Consider the following 25,215-nt stretch of genomic DNA (forward strand, 5'->3'; position numbering starts at 1 on the left):
AGAAATTACGTGTTTAAAATATACCACTTAAACTATACCCAGTGAACCAGTCAGGTCAATGTAATTTTTATTCCTTATCTGCACTGTAATGCAGATAAACGAACATTTAATATGAACTGAGATTGCATAAATGGCAAGTTCCCTCTGCCTGTTAATTTCTTGGGAATATATTTAGCAGTCTTTTTGAAATTGCACGTTTTTCTGCCCTACGATGGAAATGCATGCTGCTGGCTGCTTCTGAGGCTTGTGTTTTGTAGCAAAAGACACAGCTAACTCACTTGGAGCTCTCCTGAGGTCAGTGCTTCAGTGCATAGCTCCTCTCTGGGGGCTGGCTGGTTGGATAGCCCTGCAGAGCACATTACTGGTCAGCGTGTTATGAAGTTGCTTTGTGAGCGGGATCTTGGTTAGTTCATAAAGAGTATGGTTTTGATCTTTTATTTGGTGATTTTAAAAGTATGCATAAAGCATGCTTGGTAGGTTATACTATTATCAGATTGCTTTAAACAGCATGTATGTTGAAATAGCCACTTAACTGAAACGTCAAATTGCATTGATTGTAAGGATTTCTTACTGTATTTTTGTCTAAATGATGAAGACTGAATAAAACCCCTGTATACTTATGTATCATGCTGCTCTTCCTCAATTCTTTTATTAATGTAACTTAATGTCATTACTGTAGCATCAGTCTACCTACATACTTTAGTACTTCCAAGAAATTTAATATAATTAATACTGACATAATATCCTTTACATTGTATTTACTCTAGTTTTAGTTAATATCACCTATAAAATACATTTTAACCTACCATGGATATTTTTGCATAGATTTTTTTTAATTATTTTTGTATACCCCTGTAGAATGAACCTGGGTGTTAAATGATGAGAAATAAAACTTTGGTGGGCAATAGATATGTGTATATTTAGTGTCTTTGTTCCCTCATTCTTCACCTGTAATGCACTTCGTAGTTGTATTCTCTCTTCTTTTACCATTAAGCTTCATTTCTGTACAGCTGACTTGCAGATGTGGTAGTACCATCTACTTTGAGGAAATGCAAAAAGTGGCACTCCTGTATTAAATGAAACTTCTCTGAACCTGGGCTTTCAGACAGATGCTTGAGGGAAGCAGGTGGGTGTGCTGATCCTGGCTGTTGGACACCTGGTGTTGTATATGCCCAAGTCATATTCCACACTGCAGACAGCTGAGGGCTTTAAATGGATTCCTGAAGGTGCCATGACATCAATAAATAATGACGAGAACAGTGAGGTTGAAACATGGGGTTTTTCATTCCTTTTGTCAGAGAAAGAAGGAAGCATGGGTAAGGGAGAAAGAAAATGGTTGCAGCAAGAAGTGAGTGAGGAAGGAATGTATTTAAGGGGGGAAAACAAGACGAACAGACAGAGAATGGAACTCAAGAATATAACAGTAGTCTGAAAGGGGAGAAGAAAGAAAAAATGTAGGGATCCATGGCAGTGCAGAATGAACCACCTTATTGGTGGGCGAAGGAATTGCCAAGGTCTCTTACTTCTCGGGTGTCTGAGAAATGTTGCATCTGAGTTTTTGGAGGATTTGGAGACCTTAGAGTCCAAAAGATTTCTGGAAACAATGTCTTGACTCATTAATAATGAATGCTTTCTGAAATTCTGTTTTGTATCTTTTAAGTCTTTATTTCCTTTGACTACAATGTTGCAGAATTATGGGCACTTAGTTTTATAACTAAAACTTTTCTGAGTCTAACATACATTTTGAGCAAATGTCCTGATTGATATATTGCACCACTGGAGCAAGAGAAAAAAGCTTTGACGTGAATATGAATGCAAGACACTCACCAGTTCTGTTGGTTAGTATCTAGTCCCTTCAGCACTGTTAAAAGGATGTTAATGGACCTCAGCGCAAATGAGAATCATGCTCAGAAATAGCAGTGCAGCCAGTTTCAGTACACACTGTTGCCATGGTTGTGTCGAGGTGTATGGAGTGAGGTACTCGTTACAGATGACTTGAGACGTAATGCACGGTGAGCATCAGTAGGGTAGGTAGGTCCTGGTCACAAACATGTGGGAATGAACTTCTCAACGTTTGACAAGACAAGAATTGTTCATAATGTGTTAGTGATTGTCTGTGTGTGCCTGTATATATGCGTATATAGCAGGTTAATCTCAGATACTATACTATAAATAGGTCAGTACAATTGGAGAAATAAACTGCTAGTAGGAATTAAAAGTTACTTCTTTTGAGATAATTTCAGGTTGAAGGGAGTGTGAGAGAAACATTCACAGATCTCTGAATCTATTTTCAGAAACACATGATGATCCAGCTCTGCAAAACACAGGATCTGGGAAATAATAACTGCTTGCTGCCTCTAACGATGCTATTTCCTATTAAAAGAGTATATGGGAAAGATTATAGAAAGCTGTCGTTACAAAGCTATTAAATGAATAAAGATGACTACAGCAGCGTTGGAAAGAGGATGTATCCAGCCGTGTTGATAAAGGTAGCTTTAGTGGCAGATTGACTGATGTTCAGTAAAAAGTGCCAGTAGACTTTCAGACTGCTTTTCTGTACAGAATGCCCTTTCTCTAAAGAGCAGCTGAGTGCATAAATTGTGTTGCTTCTAGCAGCTTCTCTCCCCAGTGGGCACAACTCAGAATTGATGGGCTAGGAAATGGTAGCAAAGCGGTTTCCCTCTGCCCGCTGTCCTTTTTATCTGTCCCATTCTGGTTGTGTGGCAATTCTGGCTTTTATTATCAGATACAGATCTTGCTAATGGCACCTGCAAGTATGGCTCCCCTGGGGTTTTAGAAAAAGGACAGTTCCTTGGCGTTTAATTAGTGATTTTAGGCGACCTTAGTCAGTTTCTCACGTATTGCCCAAGCCTAAGAAATACCTGAAACAAAGATCTGTGTGTTTGGGATTTGTTCTTGCTTCTACCCTACATTAGAAAGAAGGAAAAACTTAAAAACAATTACAACACAGGATTAATCTGCTCTGAGATGTATAGCGTGTAACTTGAAATAATTTTACTCTTCAAATCTTTTAAGCTTTAACTTCTAATAGTCAAATTGTTGTTTCTCAAGTACAGAAACATCTCAAGCCTTTGAATAAAAGCTACATGTCCATGATGGTCTTCAACTGTTTTTAAAAAGCAAATTTTGGCATTGAAAACATTATGTGGAATCCATGCACAAATGAAGAAACATGGCTTCATATTAATTAACGTTTAATACACTGTGAATGGATTCTTTGTGGTTTACAATATTTTAAACTTAGAGTTGTGTAAAGCAGTGTTGACAACGTAGGTATGTAAGACACTACATTTTGAATTGAGCTGTATGAGCATGTGAGTAAGTTCAGGAAAGGATTTTCTCTTTTACCTAACTACTCCTCTGGAAAAATTTGCATTGAAGGCAGCGCTGCGGTGTAAACCTAGCTATTTGTTCTTTACGGGAGCCAGTTGTGGATACTTTTCGAGCCAGTCGAAAGCAGTTATATAAGGAGGACATGTGGTTCTTGTCTCCAGGTGCTGACGGCCCGGCCTCTGTAGTGTGCTGAGAAAGTATGGGCTTTTTGGCAAGACCGGTTTTTGTGTCAAGAAAATAAATCATTTTCTTTCTCCTTGAAATAGTAAGAAAGTAGGAAATGGACTTTATATTCTACTGTAAGGTCTTATAAAGCAGGTGTCCTTCTCTGTTGGGTCGCTTTCTCTTATTTACTGAAGGACAAAGGTTGGGAAGGTTGCTGCAATTTTTCTCGTCTCCCTGTTACTTTTGACTGTGATACTTTCTGCAAGGCTTCTTTGAAGTTGCTGCTCTTTTGACTGCCTTACTGCTGCTCTGGCATGCGTGAATGTCTCCTTACGGAAACTTGGCTGGAGACAAAAGTGAAAATAATAGCTTTAAAATGGCACGGGGAAAAGTAAAGGGAAAAAATGCAAACATTAGTGAAATAATTAGAGAAACTGTGTTCTGCTTTAGGCGTCATCCATCTCTATTTGTGGAATTGATTGGGAAAAAAAAAAAGACAAACCAATGCAACACTGAAATAGTTTATTTTTTGTCAGCATTTGCGGGTAGAGAGCTGGTACAAAGTGTTGTGTTCCACCGAAATAGCCTGCCATGCACTAATCTACTCTTTGGTTAATTTGCATTGAATAGGAGGACCGTCAGGGAATTAAGGTAAATAAAACAAGCAATACTTGGTCATCATGGGGTTTTGGTGCAGGAAAAGGGTAAGCAGAGACTGTCTTGTTAATATTTGCTATATCTCACCTCTTGCTGCTGTTTTTAGAATTTCTTATTAAATGGATCTAAGACAAACTTTGATGGTATTTTTTAATCCTGAAGTGTTTCTTAGACAAGGTATTTTTGAAAAATTCTGTTGCTATTTTCTGAGCCTCCATTAATAAATTAGATTTTTTTTTTTTTTTTTTGGTCACATTTCATGGCTGCTGGTTTCATTTATTAAGAGAACAATTTGTGTTGAAATGTTTATTTCATGGCCCAATCTGAAGCCCTTGCCACTGCAGGCATTTTCCTGCGTGTGAATTAGATAGTGCTAATGCTGGGTCCCAAACAATTCATAACGCCTGCCCTTCTTGTGTTTGGCACCCACGAGAGGAGAACAGCCCTGTACTGTCTCTGTGCAGAATGAATAGACGTTTAAGAATTGATGAAGTTCAGAAAGATAATTGCATTGGAGAATGAAGCTTGCTTTCATTCATTTAGTATGGACATGCACTGTCCATATGGGCACTGTTGTGACAGTGTGTCCCGAGACTGGTCCGAGGGCTGCTTTGAGTGAGCAGCTTTCCTAGGTAGTAAATTGTCTTTCTACTTACATTAATTCTTAACAAGTAATACAAACACATATTCATGTAAAACTTAACTAAAAGTTGCTGCTTCATTTGAGAAAAGGAACTGTTATGAAGTGCCAAACTGTTGGGTGCAAGGTATATTGCCATTATTCCAAACATTTTAGCACTTGAGTGAGGAAGAAGCCGCGGCTTTTCCATGAGTGAGTACTTAGTTTTCAGATTAACTGATCAAATGATTAAAATAATTCATACTCTGTAATTGATGTGTCCCTGCTACCTATTTCCACTCGTGTTTAAATTTACCACTTTGCTGTTAATGTAAGCCCCTGCTATGGTTTCTTGCTGCGATTTTTATTCTTGCAGCGTTTGGGACCTGAATATGCCTGCTGTATGTTGTGTCCCTGAATCTCCCATCTCATCGTTCCAGAGTGTAGACAAGTAGGAAGTTCAGATTCCAGCGTTGAAATCTGGGTTTGCATTTAAGATAATGCCTTATTTGACTAATCTTGCAACAATAAAGTGCCTTAAAATGGCTGCAGATGTATTCCTGCCTACTCAGACATCTTCTCACTGGTAGCACATTATAGAGGAGCTGTAGTGTAGTTAAGAGTTGGATCCTTGCCAGTAGATGGAAGCATTTTTTAGCATCTCTTCATGCTTTGAGCTTTCTGCATTTTTTTACATAGTATTGAAATTGCTGCTTTTTCAGTCTCTTTCCATTTATTGTAAGCTATTCCAATTTGTGTTAGTTCAGATTCTTTCCATTTGGTATTGTAAACATTTTTTACATTCTTTTTTGTGGAAGATATTTCTAATCTTATATTTTTAGAGCTCTTTTCTTCTATTCTTCATCCTCTTTTTATTCTAGGCACGTCTCTGCTTGTCAAATTTCTCTTCAATTTCTGTTTTGCTTTTGCAGTAATTGGCAGACACCCTCCTGGAGCTCCTGAGGGAAATCATACATGTAGGGTTATAACCAAAGCAGCACCTGAGTGATATCACTGTAGGGCAGGAGACAGAGAGTTCAGCCAACCATCAGCACAAGAGATAAGAAACTGAGAAATGCTCAAAGTAAGCAAACTGGAACAGCAGAGACACTGGGCCTCCTTCTTTTAGAATCTTATGTTCAATAGGAACACAGTTTTAGGTGGAAATATATGTGTTTTATTTTCCTTTTTTAAGTGTGATGGAATCCTTTTCTAGCAGTGTGTATGAAAAGCCTTATAATCACTAGGTTTTGCACTGTTGTGAATGTTCTTGGCTCTCCTTTGTAGTTATTCTTTTTGTCCCAGGTTCTGTTTTAATATATATCCCTTACGTTAACTTCTTATTGGAAAAAGAACTTTGTTGTCAGCTTACGGGTAATTTTTTCATGGAACTCAAATGTTACAGTTTACTTTTTTTTTTTTTTAATTGCTCTGTGTATAAATATGCAGCATTCATATCTGTAAGCATGCTTTGATTTTAAGCATTGATCTTTGTAAGGAGAAACGGCTGCTGAGAGTAAATGTTGAACTGTAAACAGAAAGCTCTAGGACCTCCAGGTAATACTTCAAAGCTTTCTTCAGAAACTGGTAACAGTTGATAGAATGTGTTCATCTGCGTTACGGGTAACAAAGTCATATGGGAAGAATGGAACAAGGAAGGTGGATCAGAATAAAAGCAAGGAGTAGCAAAGCTGTATGGTTGCCCTGAGCACCGCCTGCCTCGCCAGCTTGTTGGCTTAGGGCACTGCTAACAGCACAGCATGGTTCAGCTGCGGGTTGCTGGGTCTGATCCATTCATGGTTGGTAAGGATGGAAGTTTGTGGTTAATGTATGACCGACTGCTTAGCGGGAAATATGTTTGATGTTCCTGACCCAGTTGACAGGCCTCATCATAAATCACAAACAGAATTGTCATTAATTGATCCATCTTGTTAAAGGGGTCATGGAAACTGAATCATTTTCCTCCATCTACAGGCCAGGAGGGAACGTGGTGATGATACAAGTAGCCCTGCCATATGTACTTCACATCCCTTTAAAAAAAAATCATAATTTGAAGCCTTTCAGTGGAATTACGTGTTCCTAGACCTTCATTTTTGCATGCGTATTAAATCCATCTGAAGAACCTTGTAATGCAATAATTGCTACTATTTCCCAAATATCCAAAATTTGTCTTAGCTTATAGAAGTTGAAATATACATGGCATCAGAAATTTACTTTGCGTGCAGGTACACCAATTCTGTTGGCTTGTACAGCTGAGTGATTTTTTCCTGAGTTGGGAAAGAGTACTACTAAGAATGCTGCTGTTCAGTTCATTAGTTTCCTGGAATTATTGCTGTAGTTTATTTCTGAAAAGAATAATAAACAACCCTGGGAAAGTTGTAGTATAATGCTGAATATTGCTTTCATGCATGGAAAATGATTTTTTTCAGCTCTGTTTATTTTGTTGGAGTTCTAAGGTATTTTTTTTTTTCTAACATGCTGCTGCTTTATCAGAGCACTAGTAAATGTTTCAGCTACCTAACAGGTCGAACACCAGCACCAGCAAACCTTAAAACACAAACTTTTCTCAGTCAGTCCTTGTTCTTGTTTGGTTGTTTGTCATAAATAGCCTTTTTTTCTTTGTTCATGGTTGTGTTGGATTCTTGAGCTGCATTGACTACTAGGAAAATGAGCACCAAACCTAGAGAAATGCTCTGGTTAGGAGAACAAGGTACTTTCTTCTGAAGACTCTTGTCTGCCTGTGTCCTCCCTGCTATGAAAGGTTGATGCCGTTGTGTTTTTTAAGAGAATAAGTATTCTGGAAGTGAAGGTTGTCTAGGATTGTAGGAGGAATAATTTGAAGACAAAAACAGTTGTTTAGTTATAACAGAATCAGTGGGAAGCTGATAAATGCAGTTTACAGAATTCAGAGGGCCATGAATTTTTCTAGAGTATCAAGCTACTAGCTTTTTATTTTTGGAAGGCCTATTGTAGTGTAGCATAATTAACTTCAGAGACTACTTTTATAAATTAAGCGCTACAGTCAAGGTCACCGGGGATACAAGGGCAGTTGGAATTGCTGTCTCACTCTGTGGATTTACAATTAAACGAAGAATAATTGTCGATAGGTAGCAATGTGTTTTTTCATCAGAATATTGGAGTGCAATACTGACACGGTGCATAGATCCCTGAATTAAAAGCTGCAAATATAATGTAAATCATTTAAAGGCTTGCAGCATTTACCAAATGTGCCTGTGTTAGCAGCAGTCATGCATTGAAAAAACCTGGTTTGTGGCAGAATTACCAGTTATAAAATGCATGTTTATATTTTCTTTTTAGGATCAAGTAGAACACACTGATTCAGCAGAACTGGCTGGTTGTGCTGCAGTCATCATGAGTAGGCACAGGGTCATTCGTTTCTTAACATATGTATAGGAGAAAAAGGTAAGAGGCAAGTTCTGCTTTAGAATATAATGATTCAGCGGTGTTTATGTGAAATGCATGTGTTCTTATGTATGCCTGTGGATGTATAGTTCTATGCACACCCATGTATATGTACATTATCTTGTGTACAAGACGATGGAGTATTTTTAGCATTTGGGATTTTGTTCTTTACTGAGAGTAATTGCCTTGTTTTAGAGCAGAGATGTGTCTTGTTTTCTTTGGGGGTGGGAAGTGGGCAAAGTCTTTCTTCCTCAGTCTGTGCTGTAGGCAGATCTCATCAGTTAAAAATACAGCTATTGCTGAACTCTCTCAGCAAGCTGTTCAGCACAATAGAGGTCCTTGACTTTCTCCTCCCAGGGGCAAATAATATAAACGTCATTATAGGGAGCTGCAAAAATATGTGGACATTGTTTCCCGGGGTTGAAGGAAGTCCTCAGTAGCATTGGATCTAACAAATCAATTTGTCCAGTTGATACACAGATCTGTGTTGCTACACTATGAGAAGATCACATTTTCTGGACTCAGAAACTCAGGATGAATGAGCAATGTTTATTTTCAGTCTGGTCATGCCCCTTGTGACTTTCATATTAGGAGTCTTATATATTTTTGTTGAGTGCTGTTATAAACTATTTCAGTAGTTTGTTTAGCAAGAGTTTACTGAAACGTGTATATTTAGAGTTTTATATTGAAACAGAATAGTCTGCACACAGGGCAGCATTACAGGAAGTCCTGAATTCTTATTCTGCTTCTTTGTATGCTCCCAAATTTGTAGGCCTTTTCTATGAGGTTGGTAGTTATCTTATTACCTTGTGGCACATTTTTTATCATAAGTGTGATATGTTAGTGTGATCGTGTGCTGGTTCTTTGCTCTTAGAGTCAAGAAAATTGGAAGGCTCTCAGTTCCAGTGGGGAAAAATTCTTGAGGGTAATGTGGGAGGTCCAGAGCAGAAGACCATGAGTAATCTAATTCTTCATTGTAGAGACCAAAGCAAATAAGAGTCTTGCCACTTTGCAGATATAACACAAGGCCTATTTGTACACATCCTTTCCCAAGAAGAAGCAGGCATGTAGGAGCTGTCTTGAGAGGCAGCCTCCAAGGTTAAACCTGTTCAGAATACCAAGTAATATTAAGGAAGATTTTTGTGTCCCTCCCCTCTCTCTCCCTCTGTCTCCAGTAATCAGTTAAAGTTTGTTTTATGTCTAGATGCTCAGATGGCAAGGATAGTGATTCTGGATGTATTTCTGACACAAACATTCTGGTACGTGCACCTTTATATTTAGACATTAAGGGAGGGTAGAGCATATAAGCTTGATAAAATGTAAGTGCTTAAGTTTTACAGATTAAGAAGATAAGCCCTATGCTGTTGTATGAAAAAAATTGATAAGTAAAACAGACTTTCTGGATTATGCATGGTCTGTGATCCAACAGGAGCTTGAAGATAATCTGATTGACAGATTGCATGTTCCCATTAGCTTTTTGCTGTGAAAGACAGGAGATGGCTCTGCAATGGGTGAAAGTTGATCTAGGGTTCTGGCCTTACTGTGCCAGTATAATGGTGGTAGCCATTATATTCTTTTTTTGGGGGGATACAAAATGAAAATATTCTGCTACTTAGCATTTTTTGCCTATAATTTGTCTTTTCTGCCAGATCCATGGAGGACTTTGAACTGTGTTTTTGAAACTTCATCTTGTGGTTTTCACAGGGCTGGTGATTTATGTCTTCTTTTGCTCGCACTGGCACCATATCCTCTTCTTCATATTGTTCATCCCAATATATACCGATTTAGGAAATGTTTCGTTTTTGGCAGCATAAAGCTAAAATCACCATTGAACTTTCTTTCCAATTTGCTCATGTCTTCATATTCACCTTTCCAGAGTTTCAGTTGTGTGTTTGCTCCTCAGCTCCTCTCCATGCAGTGGCCTGGGATAGTTGAGCAATAACATTAAAGAGATGCATAACTATAAATGATCCGTTAAAAATGTCATTTCAGCCTTTATACTAGGAGAAAGTTTGGGACTAGAATAATGCCAAACCTGGTCCAAACTTTTATAGTAGTACCAGTGAGTTACAATTAAAGTTTCCAAAGACCTGTAAAGTAATAAGTTTGGTTTTATTTATTTTAGGTAGGAAAAATATTTAAAATAAATTCTAAACCATGGAGACAATAGCTACCTGATTATTGTAGTGTGCTGTGTTAGAGCATTCTGTGTTATCTCTTTTGATCTTGAGTTGCTGGCTATGCAGACTTGAAGTATTACCTCTTAAACTGGCAAATATTTGAGTTGCTGACAATGCATTGGTCAAGAAGCATTGCAGGTATCTTAGGAACATAAGTCCTTGTCCTCCTTTTCTGTCAGTAAGAGGGCAGTAAGAACTTCTGTGGGTTTGGCAATGTTTGTTTTTTTTTTTACTCTTGGACAGAAAATCAGAAAAAGTGTGTGTGTGGGGGAGAATGTTCTTTTATATAAAAATAATAATTTCAAATGTTAGATGTGAGGATTTGCAGCTGGCCTTTTCTGAGACATACCTACTTGCATAGACAAGGAGATCTCATTTAGAGTGTCTGTCAGCTTAGTGACTGTGAGCTTAAAAATAAAAGATTCTCTATATATCCTGGCACATCAGTAAGTGAAATAACAATAATGTTATAAAAGGTCTCTTCTCCCCAGTTTGGATTATGAGCATCCATCACTCTGGATTTTGGCTCATTGCATACTTATGCACTAGCATTTGAACTTCAGAATTCCTATGGTTACATATCATAGAATCATGGAACAGCTCAGGTTGGAAGGCACCTTAAAAATCACCCAGTTCCAACCCCCTGCCACGGGCAAGGATGCCACCCACTAGGTCAGGTTGCCCAGGTTGCTCAGGGCCTCATCCAACCTTTATTTGTTTACATGTGGTTCTCTTTATTTAGAATTCTTAAAAGTATAGAAAAAATCCCTCTATCCTACTGGACCAAAGTTAAACTCACAAATATTAGGGGATTCATTCTTAGATAGTACATATTTTAATAAGATAATAATTTCAGAGTTGTTATGAAGTATTAACTATGTTGGGACTGTAAGGGAGTGGGGATAAAATTCTAAGTCTTGTTTATATTATGCCCTTGTTGTTGTTAAACATGGTTTCCTAAGTCTGAACGCTTGTATTTTTAATGTTATAAAATCACAACATAAAATTTAAAAGCCAAACCTTGACTAAAATAAATCAAAATAGTAACACTTATTGCGAGCTTCTGACATTGCTCTTTGGTTAGGTATAATCCTGTTGATTTTTATGACAATCAACAACCAGCTAATATAGGACTAGATTTAGGAAATGCTAGGGCAAACATGACTTAGATTGTACTTGCTCCAGTGTATATAGATTTGAGTTGGTTCTGACTTTCATCAGGCTTTCAGTCAGGTTTCAAATTTGGATGAATGGTCAGATCAGAATTTTTTTAGGTGTCTAAAAGCTACCCAAAGTCAAAATGCAGTGGTTCAAAGTTACTTAAAAGCATGTTTTGACCCACTGTATAGTCAGCATAGCATTCCCTCCCCATCAACTTGCTTGTCACTAATCATTATCTTCCCTAAAATAGGCAAAACAAAAATATCATTGCAATGCCTCTGTTTCTTTGGGGCCACCACTACTAAGGTTTGTGTTTATGGCCAAGCAAATGACTGGATGCCCTTTTTGACAATGCAAGTGCATGGAAATCTGAGGGCAGTGGTTTCAGACAGTGGCACAGTTTAACTCTGTGGAACACAAAGAATTTCATGTGATACTTTTCAGTCTTGCTTCCACTGACAAATAGTCTTTGCATCATTAACCTTAGTAGTGGGCCTTTGCTAGACTGGAGTATTATCATTATAATGTAAATTAAGTCCATTATAAGTGGATGTGAAATGATACCGTATTTAGTACAAAAGGGTCTTACTATGGTGCATTAAATTAGGTTGATGATTAGAAATCTGAATGGAAGAAAAAAATCAAGTGAAATATTCATTTGGGCAGATTCTAATTAACTTTTCAGTACTTGGTATTCACAGAGCTGGTAACGATGCTTCCATCAAGGTATGGAAATGAGTCAGAGGGAAAGGTGCAAGAGAACCTCCAAACTCTTGCAATTTGGTTGTAGTTTAAATGAGTTTAGTATTTGTACGTCTAATGAGAAATATCTGCATTTTAATGTTATTTTGGTTTAATTATGTAGTAAATGTAATTGTTTTAGTTAAAGTGCTATGACAGATTTTTAATACAGTGACTTGGTGGGCAGGTTGGATAGCTTGGGAAGACCTTACAGTAGGTGTCTAAGGGATCAAAGAGTACATCCTGTCAGAGCTAGAGGTCAGACCCTGGCTTTGCATTCTTCAGGAAAGCAGGTATGTTAGAGAATGTAAAAGGTTGATTTTTTTTTTGAAATACGGCCTTTGATCATTGTGCCTATCTTCTCCATTGCTTATGTTGTAATATGTGCATCTGTGTACAATAGGTGATTTGGCTAATCATCTAGATATTTTTCTTGCAAAAGGAGCTAATCTTCAATTATAGAAGACAGGGGAAATCTGGGGGTTTATAAGGTAATAACTCTTTTATCTCTGAATTACTTTGCAAATGTTTGTTTTTTTTTTTAGATGATACTTCTTGCAATTTCTAGGTTGCCATTACACTATTTTTTTTTTTAAAAAAGTTGGCTGTCTGCATATATCTTTAAAGTGTAATTTAATCTGATTAGATCACATAGTGATGTATTTACATTGTAACATGATGTCCTATTAAAAACACCACACAGCAAATTTGAGGTCAACCTAAAAAACTTGAACTAAGCATTTAGTGATATTGTATTGCATGAGTTTTTTGAACTAACAACCTAATCCTAGCTGTTGCCCATAATAACACAAAACTGCATTTAATGTTGTAATTGAAGATCTTGGTTGATATTTCCCTCAAATCCAGATACTATAAGGAAAGTAATGTCTACTTCTAAATTGGAGAGTTCATCTGACTTGTTTCTTGTGCTGTATCTCTAGTGTAAAGGAGCAAGTTTCTGGTTGAGCTGGAGTCTAGCTGTCAAGTCTAACACTGTTTCTTACTGTAAAACAAGGTTCTCACCCTCTCCTCCTCCATTTCTGTATTTCACAACATTGAAAGCCAGTTCTGGAGAGAATAAGGCTGTTTTGGATGATGTTCAGAGAACAGATCAAATTGAGGTCACTCTTTATGGTATATAGGTTATGGCACACATTTTGCAGTGAAAATATCTTCGCTGGTAGTGAGTGTTTTCAAGAAATGAATCGTGGTGTCTTGTTGCTAGAAGCCTCCAGTAGCGAGACCATCTTCCTACTGTTAGGACAAAAATGGTATTTATTATGTGGAGGTGTAGAAGGTTACTTAAATGCTTAGATTTTTTTCTTTTTCATTTCTCACTTGTTGTCTTCCTTTCTAGCCTGTGAGTATTATCTTTTGATGAGAGTACTTACTCCTGTGCTCTTTGCTATGTTTCTGGTGCCTGCCTATCATGGAAACAAGGATTATTAAGGCAGGCATTTTAAGAGCTAGCATAATTCAAGTAACACCCATGTACTCCTTTAACAACTTTACAAGTATGAATCTTGAATCTATGAATCTGGGAAATGAGGAGTGAAACAGAGTACTGCAAGCCTAGTAAGCATTAAAAAAAACAGAAGCACAGGAAGTTTAGGCTACTTGTTCAAAGCCACATGAGCTAATCAGTGGTAGGGTGAAACCAAAAGCTGGGTTTTCAAATTGTTACTTAGCTGACTTCATAGTTTTCTGGATGACATTATTTTCTGACTGATGTTGGAGCAGTTTTGCACTTACCGTTATGGTGGTCCTTATGGTTAGACATTAACCATAGTACAAGGAGGGTTGCTCTGGCATCATCATTTGACTTTTAAAATGTCTTAAAGGCTGTTGCTGGCCTTGATGTCTTCTGTTTAAATGCTCAGGTGGGGGTCAGTGTTTTCCTTGAATATAAGAAGATGAGGCAATGAGGGCAAATGCATAGGACTGGCTTTGATGTTTTCAGTGCAATATTGTTTAATATTAGCTTTGCTCATTGGTTACCGTAGCATTTGGTAACTACTGACAAAAACTCCTCTTCCCTTCCTCCATGTTCATTGTGGTGGAAAGAAAATCTCAGTGGTCTAAATAAGACTGAAAATTGCATTGATATATAATGAAAATAAAAGCTTGAGATAAGAGAAAAAATACACTTTTCCTATATAGGTTGCATTTTACAGAGCTTAAGCTAACGCTGAATAAGAAAGAACTACATGGCTTTCATTTTTGTTATGTTGCCCTAAAGAGAAGTTTCTAAATATGGAATTTCTAAATCTCGGAATTCAGTTTGATGTGCTACTTGTTTATATTGTTCTCCTAAATCTTGGGGAAAAACAACAACAACATCCAACCAACCTTAATCTTGGCCTCTCGAAAAGACCTGTCACTAACTGGAAAGTGCACTGAGGGAGGTATAGGGAGAGATGCGTGTAGTGTTTTATAAGTTCTGTGGTGTGGAATGCATTCTGCTTTGAACTGACACAGAGTTGCAAGCTCAGTTTGGTTATTTTTTATTCCTCTGTTAAGGATATTTTCTGTTCCACTAACAGCAATAAGAGCTGTTATAAATTTCTGTTCCTCTAACAGCATGGAAGAATGAACCTGCATTACTCAAATGTTGCTGCAGACACCTGATTCACATCAACACATCCACGTTGTGTGTGGCAGGATTTTTAAAAACATACTCTTATAAATGTTTGCAAATGCTACAAACTTTAAAAAGAAAAAAAAAAATATGGATTTTGCTCAAATGTTAACATTTTAAAAATGCTTTTATAAACTTGGAGGTGATATTAAAATCCAAAGCAAATCTGGGGAGGTTGTTAGTTTGAATTAAGCATGTTTGATGACACAAATATTTTTACTAACTGAAAATACAGATGCTTTATGAATGTAATATATTTAAAATTTGATTTACAGGTGACTACTTTTCCTCTTAAATCAGTGTAATACGTAGTGGAATACTGCTGACTTAAAGTGTAGGTATCTGATTGTAATTTATTATGTTTGGCAGGTTCAGACACGAATCTGGTGGTCTTTCCCTGACAAATGGAGAACTACTTCCAAGCAGAGGCATATAACCTCGATAAGGTTTTAGATGAATTTGAGCAAAACGAAGGTGAGTCCTTGTGAATAAAATCATAGATTCATGATGTTCTACAGGGGACGGCACTGAAAAGGGAAAGGTCTATGATACAATTTTTGGTTTTGAGTTGCAAATTCAGCTCAGAATTTGTAAAACAAACAAACACAAAAAAAAACCCACACCACAAAACCAAGAAAAAAACACAGTTAATATATAATATATATTAATATATAATATATTAATTCATATAGTTCGTCTTCAGTGTTTGTTAGTAGTATTCTTTTCTGCTTCCATTCATTTTGTTTACTTGTTTAAAAATCTGTTTCTCGCTCTTTTCATAAAAAGTCTTCTGTAGAGTAGACTTTTCTTTTTAAAGAAAGGCTTTGTGGAGCTCTCAGTGACAATGTTTTTTTTTATGATTAATTTTAAACAAATGAAACAAAATGTCTTTATTTTGCAGCTTTTGCAGCTTTGGGAGACTCAAGCAGAGAAATATTTTATTATGTCGTGTAAATCATATAATGAAAGGTATCATATATGTAGTATAAAAGATTTTGCTTAGTATAATTGCTACTTCTGTGCTGTCAAAGAGGTTGAACATTTAATAGGAATGGGAGCCTCTGTAGGCATTTCTAGCTATCTAAAATATATTAATTGATAATTTTAAAATTGTGAAAATTGGGTAGCTCTAAAGTTCTTGTGTTCCAGAAACATTATGCAACTAGACTATTAATGGTTGATCAAGGATGTCAGTTTTGCAAGATGTGTTTTATATTTGGGGCATTCTAATGCAACAGAGTTAATAGAATCTCTAGAGTTTGTAGGACAGTTAGTTCTCTTACTCATTATTTAAACATTTTTTCAGATGCCGCTGTTTCACCTACACTGTTGGGTGCAAAGTGGAATCAGATTCTAGATCCGCCTTCTCGTCGTCTGTCATATAACTCGTCCGTGGCCAATGTGAATGAAGCTACAACTCCTAATCAATGTCAGCAGAGAATAAAGTCTTTCTCCTTGTCTCACTCAGTGACTACACCAACAGGAGGAGTGGATAGCTGTGCTAATGGAAAGGATTTTAGCATAAGCCCGGAGACTCCAGTCATGTGGATTGATGATCAAGCAGCAGCAGATGATCATTTAATTAAAAGAAATAATAATCAGGATGATCAGTGTAACACTGTGGAAACAGGAGAAAAGAAATGTGGAACTATAGCTTGCTTGCCAGAAGAGAAAAATGTGCTAGTGGTGGCAGTCATGCATAACTGTGACAGAAGAACACTACAAAGTGGCGATTTGATGGATTGTAAAAATTACAACAGTCAGTCCCTAATGGATACTATTAGCTTTACACTGGATAATGAAAACCGACAAAGTGATCAGTTTAGTGTTACTGTAAATGGAGCCATGGAAAAAGATATAGATACAGAAAAGCAAGTAAATCGGCTGTGTGCTGAAGATGACTCTATAAGTCATTTGATTAATGCTTCATCTGAAACCCTGACTGTTGCGTGCCCCTCCTCTCGATTAAAGGATGATTTTAATATGAGTAAAGATTCACTGCTTTCAGAAGCTACAGCTGCAGGGATTAATGCAGTGACTGTTTTACAGAGACCTGTTGATGGTACTGTTAAAATGCAAGAAAATTGTGTATCAGTTGAAAGTTTTACTAGTAAAGCCATTCCTCAGAGAACGGATCTAGAAGCTAAAAACTCTTCTGGTTCAAGTAATGGAAGCTTAGAAGAAGAAACAACCCAACAAATACATTCTAGGCTATCAGGGCTTGTGGAAACTTGTCAACCTAATGTGGCTGGAAGCAGCAACTACAAGGAGTGTGTAGCAGAACATTTTGCCTCTGAGGATGTTGGTGCCATTGAAAACGAAGTCATTGAATGTGATAAAAATCTCAGCACAACTGAATCGCTCAGCGTGGCAGAGTGTTGCCCTGAATCTCAGGAGATGACTAATTGGGAACTGACTAGATTGAATGAGATGAATAATAAGCAAACTCTGGGAGAGAATGAAAGACTTTTGCAGACAAAACAGCCTGATGAGGCATGTAGTAATAGTAAAGATGGTGAGGATGGGAAGATGGAGGCAGGCGTAGACTTAAAAGGGACTGGTGTAGATGAGCTTGAAGGGTCCAGTCTCTCTGATACGATGAGTACATCAGCAGCAAGCTCTCTGTCTAATGGTTGTGATTCCTATGGAATACAGAACCCAGTTGTTGCTCATGTTCCAAAGACTTTACCCTCCAAGGAAGACTCGGTCACAGAGGAGAAGGAAATAGAGGAGAGCAAGTCAGAATGTTATGCTAATGTTTATGAACAGAGAGGAAATGAGACCACAGAAGGGAGTGGTCTTATTTTAAACAACACTGGTGACCACGTAAAGAAAAATTATTTACATAACCTCTGTAGTCAGGTGCCATCCATGCAAGGGCAAAGTTCACCAAAACCAGTGACTAATCTGCAGTCTATCAGTGTTCCTTTTGGTGGTGCAAGACCCAAACAACCTACAAATCTTAAATTGCAAATTCCAAAGCCATTATCGGACCACTTACAAAATGATCTTGTTCCCCCAAACTGTGGAGGTAATAGTAAAAATAAAAATGTGTTTGGTAAGACGCAATTAGGGGATACCTTGACAGCAGATGTGTTTCCTGGTGAAACATCATTGAATGCCTCTGTTACTGATACTAATGGGGAACATTTAGAAGAATACGAATCTGGAGTCTCTAGTAGTTCGTGCCTTGCAGTAGCCCCAGATAGTCCAGATAATGATCTCAGAGCTGGGCAGTTTGGAGCTCCAGCCAGAAAGCCTTTTACTACTTTGGGTGAGGTGGCTCCAGTTTGGGTTCCAGATTCTCAAGCACCAAACTGCATGAAATGCGAGGCCAGATTTACATTCACAAAAAGAAGGCATCATTGCAGAGCTTGTGGGAAGGTGAGTTCATAATCTGTGAGTAAGCTCAAAGCATACTTTTGTTTATCACACAGCATGAAATCAAAATAGGACTTCATAAGCCACTGACTATAGTTAACCGTGACATCTCTTCCTGAAAAAGCTGTTTAATTTGTGAAGGCAAAAACGGAATTTCTAAGCTTTAATCTACTTAGGGTTCTAATATAGAATAACTGTTTGTTATTCATAACTGTGAGAATGATTATGCTGTATGAGCAGTGTATTAGTTGATTGCAATCATCAACATGCATTGGATTCATGTACAACTGCTGTAAAATGACTAAGTGCAGGAAACTAGTTTGCAGAAATTACTACATCAATAATTCCGCTAAAGATACAGAAACATATTGATGGGAATTGGAGGTGTGCTACTGAATTGCCAGCATTTTCGGTGGTTTAGATGGATCTCCAACCCTGTTTTTTTTTAAGCCTTCTTTACTATCTTTTCATGTATTTCTCATGAGAAGATGTGATATGTAAAGAACATATCTTTTGATCCAGGGGCGTGGGGGAGGGAAAGTATAGTAAATTCTCCGTGATCTGATGGATGGATGCATAGTAAGAAATTTTGTAGTTAAGACAAGCTTAAAACATAATTATTATACTGGCTTGTGTTGTGTAAGAAGTATTTCATCGCTGCATCAAAGTGACACCTGCACTGGTTCTACATTTTCATGTTTTGTGATTACTTGTTTCTGGGGGAATGGTGGAAGTCACAGGACTGAAGATTTTTGAATGCAAGCTTTAGCATAACAGAACTAAGCTTTTAAGCTTTATTAGGAAAAAGACAAAATGTGGTAGTGGTGAATGTATCTGTTTCATTTGGGAGTGAAAATTGCGTTTAAAAATAGTTGAGTGGCACTTGGGAAGTCTGCCTCTGCTTTTAATTTCAGGATAATAATTGCAAAATTAATGGAAGATATGAACCTCAGGGGAATGATAGGAAGTAATACACTTAAATTTGGAATTAAGAGGCTGAAGAATGTGTGTGAACACATCTGTAAATTTTGCCTTATATATTTATGTATTTTGCATTGTCAGATGAAACAATTATCCTTAATAGGAAAAACAGAAAATTTGTATGTTGTCTTTTTACTAACAACTGAAACTGTATTTTCCACTTAAATATATATTTAAAAAATCACCTAAACTCTAAACAACTAATGATTTAACACCCCCAATCAACCTGAAAACCCTAGTAACATAAAAATGTACTTTGACACTGCTGTGTCATTTCTTTTTGTAGCATGAGATACTGAGATAAATGACTTGGTGATTGTTAATAACAAGACTGAGTTGTCAGTTTTAGTGGATTATGTCCTTCCTCTGCATCTTGCCCTTACTCAGCACTGGTGAGGCCGCACCTAACATACTGTGTGTCCAGTTCTGGGCCCCCAGTACAAGAGAGACATGGGTATGCTGACAAGAGTCCAGTGTAGGGCCACCAAGATGGTGAAGGGCCTGGAGCACCTGTCCTGTGAGCAGAGACTCAGAGAGCTGAGACTGTCCAGCCTGAAGAAGAGAAGGCTCAGGGGGGTCTTAGCAATGTCTGTGAATGCCTGAAGGAGGGGTCCAACAAGATGGAGCAGGGCTCTACTCAGTGGTGCCCAGTGCCAGCACAAGGGGCAGCGGGCACAAACTGGAACCCACGGGGTTCTGTCTAACCATCAGGCAGCTCTTCTGTGTTGTCCAGGTGATGGAGCACTGGCACAGGCTGCCCAACGAAGTCATGGAGTCTCCTCCTTGGAGATCTTGCAAAAGCTGCGGGGACGTGGGCCTGGGCCCCCTGCTGTGGGTGGGCCAGATGGACCCAGAGGTTCCTTCCAACCTCAGCCGTTCTGTGATTACTGCTGGCAGAAAGCTGGTGCAGCCTAGGAGAGCAGGGTGTTGATTTTCTGTCATTGTGACTCTTTCAATATTTAGGTCTTGGGGATTGTTGCACTCGGGACCTTTGCCGAATGCACAATGTATTGTTTGATAAAACGTCCTAGATTAGCTATTAATTGGTGTAGTCAGTCATTTATTATTAAGACATTGATTTTTCCATGTTCAATATTGAACTTTCAACTGGAAGTTTCTCCAAGAGAACTGGAATGAAAAAAATGCCTCTAAACTATGCTGTGATATTAATGTTAATATTGCCTAGAAATCTGGTAAACTGGGTTAAGGTATAAATGCAGAAATCAGATTTTTAAAGTACTTTTTTTTTTTTTAATTCATGTATGTGGAAGGCTTGAGTTTTTTTGGCATAAAAATGTTAGTATATGCACACTTTTGTTTCTGAAATGTTTACATTGACATAATTAGGAAACATTAAAATTAAGTAAAATGAGATAGGGTGAGCTCTTTATACATATTCGATTTCCAGCTCTGACAGTGAAAGTTGGAGCTTATTTTATATGTGTTTATTTTAAACATTTGCCATTAAAAGACTGAAGTTGCCTGGAAGGTGGTCATAATTTGGTGTGATCTTTAACTTGATTAAAATTTAGTTAGGTTTATATGCATTTTTATATGAGAATCTTCTGTAGTTTGTTATCTGTGTTACAGAAGCACTGCTGTTGAAGCAATGATGGAAGAATTAAGGAAGCATTCCAAATTGTAATAACGCATAGTTAACTATACATATAAAATCCAACTAAATGTAAAATCTGAAAGTCTGTCTTGGTATATGGACTCATTCATTTTGTAGCTCTTGCTGTTTCTAGATTTCCCAAATACGGTTTTATCATTCTGCATGAAATGAGTATTCATCAGTATCTTCCTCCACATGTTACCTGACTAACAACCCTGAGAAAATCTTGTTGGTTTCCTTTGGAAAAAAAAATAATATTTAAAACAACAACAAAAATCATTAAAACACCCTGTGTTATCTGTTCTATGTGATTTTTGAGATTGCAAGTGCTGTTGTAGGAACATGTTTGTATTCAAGCATTTGTTTGGGCACACAAGCTGTGCTTACGTTCTATGATTCTGCTTGTTTGGATGAAGCCTCAACGCTGTTCCCTGCCCAGTTAGAGGCAGCTCAGGTGAGAAGTGCTAGTAATGCAACTGCACCTCTGCACCTACTTGTCCCTCCAGGATTTTGAACTAGGTCCCCCTTTAGCAGCCAGTGTGCATAAAATGCAGTTTCTGATTTCTCTCTAGCATTGTGATGCTTTAGTGTTTGTAATCAAGTAAATAGGAGGATTTTATATTTTTTAATAAATGAAGCAAGATTTCCAGCAGTACCGATGCCATTTTTGTCTTGTTTTACTGAACACTTAAAGCATTTTGATTTATCAATGCTCATGTGACTGAGGAATATATATTAAGAGATTAAATAACCAGAGTTGCTAATATAGATGAATTGCCCTGCTGCAAATAAAAATGATTTATTTGAATTCATCTGTGCCACGGTAATCTATTACGTAGAGAAAACTTGTGTATTTAAACATACTTGAATCCAGAAAGTATTGCTCTAAGACTGGAATTAATTTCCAAATTACTACTACATCATCAGAATTAGTAGGAAGGGAGTCTTGGGTAGATATTACTCCTGGAGGCTTTAATGGGAAAATATTGATAATTTGTCTCCTTATTTTACATGTCTAGAGTTTTATAGATATTCTCTTATCTGAATTCATCAGGTCACTGCGTATTTTTGAATGACGCTTAACTGTTTTCCCCTTCGGTTTCAGGTTTTTTGTGCAGCATGCTGTAGCCTGAAGTGCAAGTTGCTTTACATGGATCGAAAGGAAGCTAGAGTGTGTGTAATCTGCCATTCGGTACTAATGAATGGTAAGTAGAAAGAGAATCTGAAATGCAGAGCTTCGCTGGCTTCGTGTTGGGTTGCAGTGATGATTTTTATTTTTATTTTTTAATTACAATACTTTACTTGTATTGGTAAGTATACTAAATCAGCACTTGAGAATCTTGGAATCCCTGTTGGGAGTTAGGATTCCTCAACTAAATCTGAATAACAAAAGGCAAAAACTGGTAAGATTGCCATGCATTTGGAAACTTTTGGTTGTGAATGCTATACCAGGTTTCATGAAACTGTGATTTTGGGTATTTGTATTGATTCAGGAGCCTACTCTCTGTCTTTGATATGTAAGTGGATAACCTGTTAAGACTCTTGTATGGGTTACTGAAGAGAAGAGTATTGCAGTTGTCCCTCTTCTAGATTATGCACAATAGAGAAATTGGGAAAGTACTATTTATCCATAATTCATAAAATTACAGAATATCCTGAGTTGGAAGGGACCCACAAGGATCAAGGAGTCCAACTCCTAGCTCCACACAGGACCACTCCAAAACCAAACCATCTGTTGAGAACGTTGTCCAAACAGTTCTCCCCTCAGCCTGCTCTGCTCTGGGCTGAACAAACCAAGGGACCTCAGCTGCTCCTCATACGTCTTCCCCTCCAGACCCTTTACCATCTTCATAGCCCTCCTTTGGACACTATCTAATTGTCTTATGTCCTTCTTATCTAGTGGCATCCTATAGGCCAACTATGTAAGGTGACAGGCGATTGTAGGTTGTAATATCTAGAAATTAAGAGCAAGTCCCAACAATGGCAGTGTTGAAAGGGTGCTAAAATACTACATTTTTTGAATCGGAGAAAATAGCATATTTCAAGGTGTACAAGAACAAGGAAGTACACACCTGACAGCAGACAACTGGCTCCTTTTGGTGATGAGTAGGATTTGTTTTCAGCTGGGGGAAGGGAGGAATCTGAAAATATTTCAGTTGAAACCAGAAGTGTTCTTGTAAAAAGGCATAATAAAATTGATCATGTTATAATGATTTCCTTTTAAAAGCCTTTCTGTCCTTTTGCCAAGATGGATACACATTAATGGTAGCAAAGAGTGACACCACTGCTTGGTTTATTGTAGGGAGAGTGCTGTCTGCATACTGAGGTGTACTTGCCTCTGGGCTACCTCTGTGTTTCTATTCCTGCTGCAGTGCTTTGTGGTTACTGGTTATGTACCCTGTAGCCTGACTATGTCTGATCTCTTCAGATTCTTGCAGTTTCTTTGTCAGTACAGATATATATATAGATACAGATATTACATTTTTCCTCCACTCAGTGCAGCAGGTTAAGCATCTCTGCAAGGGTTGAGAGCTGGGGTAGGAATGGCACTTTAAAAGTTATTTCATTTGGTTGCTCAGTACCCACTTTGTATTTTAGTGGGATGTTGAGGAAGGGTTGTGTGCTGTCTGATACTTTTCCATGGACAGGCTACATAATTAAGGAGCTTCTAGTGCCACTTTTGCTGTATTTTGAATTGGTAGATATGCTGTGTTGGCACTTTGCTTGTTCAAGAGAAGGCTTTAAAAATGTTCTTTTACCCTGCTATTAGTTTTTTAATAATGGGATTCTAGTGATGTAACTTTTTTCTGCATATTTAACGCGTCCTTTTTGGGGGGACTTATGCTCTAAATGAATACAGAATTGCTGTTAAAAATACTTCAATGTATTTAATTAATCTTTCTTCTCAAATGTCAATACCTTTTCTATTGATAGGTATTTCACTCTATTGATTTTACATATTGATGGAAAGAAGCAGGAAGTTCCATGTTCTGTTGTGTTCTGGTTGTTTTTTTTTCTTCAGTCTTCATGTTGGCTTTCTGACATTTCATAGCCAAAGGAACCCAAAGATGTATGTGATTTTATTCAGGCTTTTTAGCTGCTTTGAGAATTCAGATGGCACAATGTTTATGCCTGATTGGAAGAATGCATTTATTTGTAACAAACTAATGTGGTTGAATGTACTAGCTCACATTTGAATTTGCTGGTACCTTGCATAGCTATAAGCCTTTCTTACAGATGAAAAAGGAGTAGTGATGTGCAGTCTGTTTCACTAGCTCCAGGAGAGGTTTTGCTGTGATGGATGTTGTTGACAGAGGAATTTTGTGTGTTCTAGTTTGGGCAATTGAATTAAGGCTCAAGTCACTCCTTCAGAATTAATAGAATAAGCTTTCATTTTTTTATAGATAGTTAGGAATATAAGTTGTTGATCCGTAGTGATCTGCCTTGAATATAAAGAAATGCAAGGTGCTTTTTCTTATATACGAAAGATAAATCTGTTCAAGTGTCCTGAAGGTTATAAAATATTTGTAGAAGGAATGCCTGTCTATCCATTTTCCATCTGTAATGTATGATGGAATACAATGTGATAAAGATATACCTGAGTTGAGTTCTAAATGAAATCATTGATGAAGAGGAACCAAAGTGAGGCACAGGAAACTAAGCAACATTCAGGTCAAGTGTTCTGTTATCATTTTCAGAAAATATTTGTGTATGAACTGATAGTTTCATTGTGTAGGCTGAGTGCTCTTTCTCTTCCTGCTATGCATTTTGTTGTTTAATTATGCTCTCAGCTTTTAAATTAAGAGAGATGGTCTTTGAAAGGTGTCAGAATTTGGAGCTGCTGTAGCTGAGAACTTAATGTGGTGTTTTGGACTCTTAGGTACTTTTGTCTGTTCATGTTTCTTGTTCTTTGTTTGCTTTAGCTCAAGCCTGGGAGAACATGATGAGTGCCTCAAGCCAGAGTCCTAACCCTAACAATCCCGCTGAATACTGTTCTACTATCCCTCCTTTGCAGCAGGCTCAGGCCTCAGGCGCCCTGAGCTCTCCGCCTCCCACCGTCATGGTACCTGTGGGAGTTTTAAAGCATCCTGGAGCAGAAGGTAAGAGTACTTTTTTTTTTTTTTTTTCTTTCAGTTTAGCTGCAGTAAGAAGTTGGTAAGAATATCTGCACTTCATCCATTCCAAGTACTCTAACTAATGCCAGTTGTGACATTCCTGCCCTCAGCAGAGACATCAGGTTTTTAAGGACAGGTAAACCATTCTCAGCAGAGGAGTGCTCGGTTTATACATGTTGCCGCCA

The 25,215-nt window shown here is 37.7% G+C and overlaps 1 protein-coding gene across 5 annotated transcripts in view; it reads left to right on the forward strand.

Annotated features, from left to right (window-relative positions):
• ZFYVE9 (zinc finger FYVE-type containing 9) overlaps positions 1–25,215 on the forward strand; it is a 78,061-nt gene that overhangs the window by 26,653 nt on the left and 26,193 nt on the right. For 3 of the 5 annotated variants that reach the window (XM_084528416.1, XM_084528412.1, XM_084528413.1), the window contains exons 2-6: positions 8,114–8,218; positions 15,308–15,412; positions 16,245–18,322; positions 22,021–22,120; positions 24,839–25,015. In XM_084528416.1, the coding sequence (XP_084384542.1) occupies positions 15,343–15,412; positions 16,245–18,322; positions 22,021–22,120; positions 24,839–25,015 (2,425 nt within the window). In that variant the 5' untranslated portion in view covers positions 8,114–8,218; positions 15,308–15,342. Of the gene's footprint in view, positions 1–8,113; positions 8,219–12,487; positions 12,594–15,307; positions 15,413–16,244; positions 18,323–22,020; positions 22,121–24,838; positions 25,016–25,215 lie in introns of all 5 variants that reach the window. The other 2 variants (XM_084528414.1, XM_084528415.1) reach the window with 2 other exon arrangements.

This window comes from Aythya ferina (genome assembly GCF_964211825.1).
Source record: "Aythya ferina genome assembly, chromosome: 8".
In the NCBI taxonomy this organism is placed as follows: Eukaryota; Metazoa; Chordata; class Aves; order Anseriformes; family Anatidae; genus Aythya; species Aythya ferina.